This window comes from Colossoma macropomum, unplaced genomic scaffold (assembly GCF_904425465.1).
Source record: "Colossoma macropomum unplaced genomic scaffold, Colossoma_macropomum, whole genome shotgun sequence".
Classification (NCBI taxonomy): domain Eukaryota; kingdom Metazoa; phylum Chordata; class Actinopteri; order Characiformes; family Serrasalmidae; genus Colossoma; species Colossoma macropomum.
The window spans coordinates 33,544,947-33,553,459 of NW_023494801.1; the positions used below are offsets into that span (position 1 = coordinate 33,544,947).

The 8,513-nt window shown below is 39.4% G+C and overlaps 1 protein-coding gene across 1 annotated transcript; it reads right to left on the reverse strand.

The window, feature by feature from the left end:
* Positions 1-6,581: 6,581 nt before the first annotated feature.
* hspb9 (heat shock protein, alpha-crystallin-related, 9) lies at positions 6,582-8,283 on the reverse strand. The gene has a single exon (XM_036590462.1). It carries the CDS (start codon positions 7,937-7,939, stop codon positions 7,316-7,318), a length of 624 nt encoding a protein of 207 aa, XP_036446355.1. The 5' UTR covers positions 7,940-8,283; the 3' UTR covers positions 6,582-7,315.
* Between the last annotated feature and the right edge of the window lie 230 nt (positions 8,284-8,513).

The following is an 8,513-nucleotide window of genomic DNA, read 5'->3' on the forward strand; positions in this document are numbered from 1 at the left end:
TACTTGGCTGTGTATAAAATACAGCTTTGCAAATTCAATAAAAAAGGCTTTAACCTTGACACAACATCATATTTGGTCCACTGCTGTTCGCTGAGACGCCCGTGTCTGACATAAAAGAATTCAGAGAAAGCTTTAATTATCTAAAATCAATGAACTGTCACGTTGGGGGGGTTTTCTCCTCAGCGTAGATGAGAAACCCTGGGCCATTAGCTGATTTGTACCCAGTGTTCAACGTGACATTTGTCAGGCTTTTGACCATCTTGTGTCATTTTGTAATCTCTCTGAAATTGTGCTAAGAGTGGCGGTCAGTTCTGAGTGATCGTAAGTGTCAGAAGTGGAAGTGACCCTGCAGGCTTTTCCTCTATTCGCCCGGTCTCTGTACACGTTCACAGAAAAGCTCCGCGTCGGTCTGAGAATTCCCGCTTCAATGACATTTAAATTAGCCGAGCCGTTTGCGCTTCTCCCCCCGTGCAGCCGCGTTGCCTGAGGTCGCCCACATCAAATATTAACCGCTGCTGTGTTTTTGTACCTGCGCGGCAGCCAAAACAAACGGTGTCCCTCAGGCCCGAAATGTCAGAGAAACCTTTACTGGCTCTAATTTAGCCCCTCTAGGGGATGGTCTGTAATGGCAGCATTTGAGGCTTTTCATCTCTCCGTCCTCCGGAGTGTAATTCCCCTGCTGTCCAGCCTGACAATACCTGTTTTCACCCTTTTTTTCTTTTTAACAAGCTCGCCGTTTCTACTATAGTGGCCGGTTCGGCTCTCAGGCTGTTGATCTCTGCCATACGGGGTGCAGAAAAACTCACATGAAAGTCTCCGTCTGTGCTGACGGGTTCAAATGAAGAGAACAGGAGCGAATGAATAACAAAGAGAAGCGATTCAGCAGGACGGCGTTTGATCAGATGATTAAACTCCACCACAAGAGCTTTTTACTCATCGATAAACTGATCACATCAATCATAGAACCTTTTTGATACTACATACAACTTTTTTGCTACATTCTTAAAAAAGAGGTTCTTCAAGAGTTCTTTAATGAAGGCAATTGTTATATATGGGGCCATGTCTCCTCAAGGAACCATATGAATGTGCCATACGTTCTTTGTAGGGTTAAATGGTTCTTCTCAATGATGGAGAACCTGTTGTATATTCAGCTTTTAAAAATTGTTTGCAGGAAAAAAAAATGGGTTCTTCAAGGGTTCTTTGATAAAGGCAACATTAAATCATTAGAATGCTCAAATCAGACCCTTCATAGAACCTTTTGATACTGCAAACAATTTTTTTGCCGCACCTCTAAAAACTGGGTTCTAATAAAGGCAACATTCATATAGAATCAAGACACCAAATCATATCTACGCTTAAATCATGGAACCTTCATAGAACCTTTTTGATACTACACACCCTTTTTGCCACACTCTTAAAAATTGGGTTCTTCAAGGGTTTTTTTAATAAAGGCAACATCATATATAGAATCGTGACAACTTAAATAATCATTTAAATGCTTAAATCAGAACCTTCATAGTCATAGGTTCTATGGCTTTTAATAATGTTGGAACCCTTCTTGGTGATTTATACTATTTTCATTGGTTGTCCATCATGAAGAAATCCTTTTAACAATGCATAGAGGTTCCTCGAGGGTTCTTTAGTAAGGGCACTGGTTATATACGGGACCGTGCCACCTCAAGGAACCATTTAATGCATATAAGGTTCCTTGCATGGTTAAATGTTTGTCAATTTTTGGTTCTTGAGTACAGATAATGGTTATATAGGAGCCGTTTGAATGCCTAAATATTCTTTGCACGGTTCAGTTGTTGTTCTCCATGATGGAGAACCTGTTGTATATAAACATTCTTTAAAAAAAAGGTTGTTTTTAGCACCAAAAAGGGTTTCAATACTGTTCCAAGTAGAACCTTTTTTTGCAACTCTATAGAATATATTTTGCTACAACCTTAAAATATCAGGTTCTTCAATGGTTCTTTGTTAAAGGCAATGGTTAAAATAGAATCATCCCACCTCAAAGAACTTTTTTTTTATATGCTTAAATGGTTCCTTGCATGGTTCCTCCATCTCATTGATGTATTATTGTATTTAAACCTTGTAAAAATGACCGTATATAACACCAAAAATGCTTCCACTATTGTTGCAAACCATAGAACCTTTTCTGCTACACTCTTTAAGGGTTCTATGGTAAGACCAATGTTTCTATAGGACCATTGCACCTCAAAGAGCCATTTGAATGCTAAAATTATTCTTTGCCTGGTTAAATGGTTCTTCTCCATGATGGGGAACCATTTAAAATGATTGTATTAGCACCAAAAATGGTTTCAACATTATTAAAAACATAGAACCTTTGCTATTGCTACTTAATAAAACCCGTTTAGCTCCACTTTTGATAAGTTGGGTTCTCCGAGCATTATTAAGTAAAGGCAATGGTTACATATAGAACCATTCAAAGAACCTTTGTATGGTAAAATGTTAAGGTTATATATGAAGAAGGCTGTATTTAGCACCAAAAAGGGTTTCACTGTTGTTATAGAACCTTTTTTACTACTATATAGAACCATTTTCTCTACACTCTTAAAACCGGACTCTTTAAGGGTTCTTTAGTAAAGACAATGACTAAATATATTAATAGAACCCTTTTGCTACACTTTTAATAAAATGGGTTTCTTCAAGCATTGTTTAGTAAAGGCAATGGTTACATATAGAACCATTCACAGAACCTCAAAGAACCATCTCAAAGCTTAAATGGGTCTTTGTATGGGAAAACGTTCCTTTTTTCCATGATGAAGAACCACCTATAGGTGAACCTTTTCGAAAGAAGGTTGTATTTAGCACCAAAAAGAGTTTCACTGTTGTAAAAGAACCTTTTTTACTATTATATAGAACCATTTTTTCCACACCCCTAAAACTGGGTTCTTTAAGGGTTCTTTAGTAAAGGCAATGATTAAATATAGAATCATCACAACTAACAGGACCATTTGAGTTCTTTAATGGTTCTTTGCAGGGTTAAATGGTTCTTTTACATGATGGAGATGCTGGTTTTTAATGTATGAACCAAGCACCACAAAGGGTTCCACTGTTGTTACAAGTCATAGAACCATTTCTGCTGCTATGTAGAACCCTTTTTGCTAAGTGTGTATTCTATTGTATAAAAGGTATGTAGAAAATATTTAAAAAGAAATTTAATAATAAAAATGTTTATCAAATGTGAAAAGTACAGTAAACAATCCTGTACAAAGCTGGAATATGAAGCTACTCAGAGAGGCTGATAGTTTAACAGAGAACGTTTGTGGTCAGTTTGAGTCCAGCACAGTGTGTGAGAGCCGTTTGAGGGTCTGTCTCAGTCACATGTCTGCAGCGCCATCATCTGTCAGTGGAGAGGAACTGACCAGTCTTCTCTGCTCCAGAGTGTCCTTGTGTTTCTGCACTGAGTAAAAGTGCTGGATGTACTGGATTCCTATGGGTACATCATTTCCACATGAATGTAAAACACTGTGACCCCAAAAGTATTTGGACACCGTTTAACCACTGTAGAACTCAATATTGTAATTATTTCCCAATGATGTAATAAAAATTGCACATAACTCACTCAAAATGTAGTAAAAACAATAATGTTATAACTCTCTCAATAAAGCGATACAGTGTCTTCACTGATAACGTAAGAATATCTTACTGCATTGTTGGGTGTCTATTACATTTTCAGAGTGAACATTTATAATACTTTATTACATTATTGGGTGTTTATTATATTTTCAGAGTGAACATTTATAATACTTTATTACATTATTGGGTGTTTATTATATTTTCAGAGTGACCATTTATAATACTTTATTACATTATTGGGTGTTTATTACCTTTTTAGGTCAACCACTTATAATATATTATTACACTATTGGGTGTTTATTGCATTTTCAGAGTGACCACTTATAATATGTTATTACACCATTGGGTGTTTATTGCATTTTCAGAGTGACCATTTATAATACTTTATTACACTATTGGGTGTCTATTATATTTTCAGAGTGAACATTTATAATACTTTATTACATTATTGGGTGTTTATTGCATTTTCAGAGTGACCACTTATAATACTTTATTACACTATTGGGTGTCTATTACATTTTCAGAGTGACCACTTATAATACTTTATTACACTATTGGGTGTCTATTACATTTTCAGAGTGAACATTTATAATACTTTATTACATTATTGGGTGTTTATTGCATTTTCAGAGTGACCACTTATAATATGTTATTACACCATTGGGTGTTTATTGCATTTTCAGAGTGACCACTTTATTGTTATTACCATTGGGTTTATTGCATTTTCAGAGTGACCACTTATAATATGTTATTACACTATTGGGTGTTTATTGAATTTTCAGACCAACCATTTATAATACCTTATTACATTATCAGAAATGTATTATATTTATGAGTTGATCATTTTTGCTCTAATTAAAAAAAAAGCTTATAAAAGGTTATGAGTATGCTTATAAACATTATTACCCAGTTACAAAGAGCTATAAGTGTGTTTGAAATGGCTTACGAACAGGAGTTCAATACCAAAAACCCTTTTAGCACTGAGTCAGACTGACGGTGGACTCAGCTTGTGTTCACTGATGGATCATAATCTCAGACGTTTACAAAGACATTTCGGCTGCAAATCTGCAGAAATTCTGCAAAGAAACCGTTCAAACCGAACCCATCTGAAACTCAGCAGCCGCCCTCAGAGAAAAGACTTCACCAGAAAGAAAACGACAGTGTTGGAAGGATCCGTTTACAGTAAGAGTCACTTGCTTCGACATGTTTCCCAACACAATGAGCTCAGTGCAGTAATAAGTAGTGTGTAGTCATGTTCCTCTGTGGCTGGAGATTTGGATCCCATATTAAGTGTATTTTCTTCTGCAGATGATCTAATGTACTCAAACCGCCAACAGGCTATGTGTTGAAACCCAACTGATTCCCTATATTCTTAGCATTAGAACCAGAGTTAGGTGTAGGTTTTGGGTTACTTTAAAGAGAATTCAAACAATTCTTTAAAATTTTCTGAATAATTAAATGGTTCAGATGTAAACAGAGTCATTCAGAGTGGTTTAGTGTAAAATGCTCTGTTCTAGAGAAACTTACTGAGTCAGAACTGTTCACAGTGGTGGTGATAGGAACCAGACATCCACCTCTAAAAGCTCCCTCACAGACAGTTTCTACATCAAATGCTTATGAATTCACTGCCTGATGGCTTGTTTTATGACAGTTTTAAGAGATTATTTTGGCCTGATATGTATTTTTAAGAGTCGTTCATGGTGGACAGGTGCACACAGGGCGTCTTAGTCCCCAAAGAAAACCCCTGTTTTCGGATTTTCCACTATTTTACCATCATCAACGTTTTTTGACTGTTATCAATTTAATAGAGAACAAACCAAAAAATGTTCAACAGCCAAATGATATTCATGTGAATCGATATTAGATGGGAGCTGCTATATTACTAGAATCCCTATAGGGGTGCTAGCAGAAATTAGCATTATAGTAGAGGTGCTTTATTCCTCAGTTTTCACTACATTTTGACATTTATGGCCTGAATTCCACCAAAATTTGGTTAAAAAAAATGAAATGGTTAAGAAGTAAACAAGTCATTCAGAGTGGTTTGGTGTAAAATGCTCTGTTCTAGAGAGACTTACAGAGTCAGAACTGTTCACAGTGGTGGTGATAGGAACCAGACGTCCACCTCTAAAAGCTCCCTCACAAAAAGTTACTACATGAAATGGTTATGAATTCACTGCCTGATGACTGAGACACTGTTTTATGATCGTTTTGAGAAGAATCCATTCATGGTGGAGGGATACATGCAGAGAGTTGTCAGGCAAAATAGTGCCTAAACTTAATATTTCAGATTTTCCATTATTTTCTATCATCAACATTCCATATAAACTCAGAAGACTCGTGTGGGTTCACTGGTGGTTCTGGATAGTAAATGGTTATTGCATCAAATTGTTATGAATTTGCTGCCTGACATCTTGTTTTATGACAGTTTTAAGAGATTATTTTGGCCTGAAATGTATTTTTAAGAGTCGTTCATGGTGGAGAGGTGCACACAGGGCGTCTTAGTCCCCAAAGAAAACCCCTTTTTCAGATTTTCCACTATTTTCCATTTTCCATTATCAACATTCCATATAAATGGAGAAGACTCGTGTAGGTTCACTGGTGGTTTTGGATGGTAAATAAAATGTCTATATCTGTGTTGTAGTCATGGCGACCCCTGGTTCCTATCACCACCACTGTAAAGAACTCTGAGTGTGCTTTCTCAACGCCTACCTTGTTTGGCCTGGACCTTCAGACTTTTCAGTTTGGTCCGAACCAAAACAGCAGGTGTGAAAGGGGCCTCAGACCATGGTCTGGTGGTCTCAGTCTGGATCAAACTGAACCGTGATTTGGTTCATTTGCGGCGTGAAAACATATTTTGGATAGTTTGGACTTTTGGATTGATTATAGGAAGTTGAGGCAGGATATTGTCACCAATTTAACAACAGAAAACTAAGAAGAACCAGAAAAATGAAAAGTGACATGAGCCACAGAAGCACACGGGGAGAGGAGATGAAATATTTAATCATAATTTGGTCCAACAAAGAAGACAAAAGTTAACATTTTTTCCATTCAAATAGAAAAGACTGCCCACCGAACTGACCACATGTCAAACACATGTCAGATGTTCCTCTACAAGCCAATCAGTGTCCAGTACAGGGAGATGCAGTCCACGTTGGTGATGACGACAGGACGCAGGTGTCAAAGTTCTTTAGTGCGCTCCATAAATTACAGTGCAAAACCAAAACCAACCAGATCAAATTATACAATATAACACAAACACAAACCTTAGTTTGGACCTTGGTCCAGACTTTCAGGTGTGAAAAAACCTCTGAGAGTCCCAGCAACAAACCATTTCACACCAAACCACTCTGGACGACTTACCACTCTGACTGTTTACATCTTTTCCATTTAGTTATGCACACATTTTATATTGGAGTTGGCCTAATATGAATAACTTTGACTACATCATGACTGCACAAATGGGAATTAAGACCATCCAACCAGCACTAGAAGGCAGGATTAGGTGGATTTTGGGTGGATTTCTCTGACCTGTCCACCCTGTGCTGTTTGTGTTGCTTCAATAACAGCTTGCATTCTGAACAAATGATTAAGCTGCATCGATAAATGATCAGCATCAACATTTATTAATAAAATCATTCATCTACAAAACGTAAAACCTCATTGGATCAACAAAAGCAGCAGTGCATCGTGAGTTAGGCAGTCAGTTCATGCTTTAGGAGGATTTCTCCGAGCTGTCCTCCGCTTTCTCTGTGTTGTCTCTGGTCAGGGGGAAGTCCAGAGACGTCCTGAAGCGGATGGGGACGGTTCTCTCCTCTGGAGGCTCTTGCTTGGTTTCGGATTCGATGCGCAGGAGGCCGTCTTCAGCCTGAGTACAGCTCAGCGCGGTGGGGTCAATGTGGTCAGGCAGATCCACGCTTTGGACAAATCCAGCTGGCTTTGCGTCTGAAGACGAGTCTGTTTGCGTGTTCATCTTTGCAGCCATCACCTCCAGCTTTCGTCCACACACGGTTACTGTGATTTCTTCTGGGGAGAAGCCCTGAGTGTCCAGAGTCCAGGCTAGGGTTCTGTCCTGGGCCTGGTTTGCGCTGATTCTGGAAGTGGAGGGTGAACCCAGGCCTTCCAGGGCCTCAAAGAGATCTCTGTGGAGCCTGTCGGTCAGCTCTCCGAAGAGGCCGTCTCGCATATCTGCCTGGAAGTCCTCCATCAGCTGGGCTCTGCGGCGCAGGAAGTGCTCTCTGAAGCTAGCTAGCGGCACGCTGCGTCTGGGCCAGAGCAGGTAAGTGGGCTCAAAGAAAGGGTCCTCTCCAAAGAGGCTCTCGATTATGGACTGGGCCATCTTCCAGGCTTTTTTCTCTGCTCCTCGTCAAGGACTTCCAAGCAAGTTCCTGGAGCTTCTGTGCTTGAAGCTTTGCTTCTGTAGCTTCTAGAGTTTCTGTGTATGAGGCCTTGCTTCTGGAGCTTCTGGAGCCTCTGGAGCACAAGCTTCTGGATTTCTGCTTCTGGAGCTTCTGTGTTTGAGGCCTTGCTTCTGGAGCTTCTGGAGCTTCTGGAGCTTCTGGAGCCTCTAGAGCGCAAGCTTGTGGATCTTTGCTTCTGGAGCTTTTTGAGCTTCTGTGTTTGAGACTTTGCTTCTGGAGCTTCTGGAGCTTCTCTGTTTGCGGCTTTGCTTCTCTCCCTCAGGAGCGCTTTGACCACATCAGACAACTTCCCGCTTTATATACACCTTCAACCAGAGCCTGGAACCTCCTACTGTTCCTCTTTTGCACCACTGATGTCAGCGCAGCGAAATGAACACGCATGCCCAAGACGGTCAGCGTACTAAAAGAAGCTTATGGCCGTATCATGTTTAAATTTATGTTCTGGTGCCTCTTCTTTCATTCTCGCCGTCCTCATTGGCCCCACAGCGCAGA

Coding starts and splice junctions, on each gene's coding strand:
- hspb9 (XM_036590462.1), bottom strand. CDS start 7,939: ATGGCCCAGTCCATAATCGAGAGCCTCTTTGGAGAGGACCCTTTCTTT.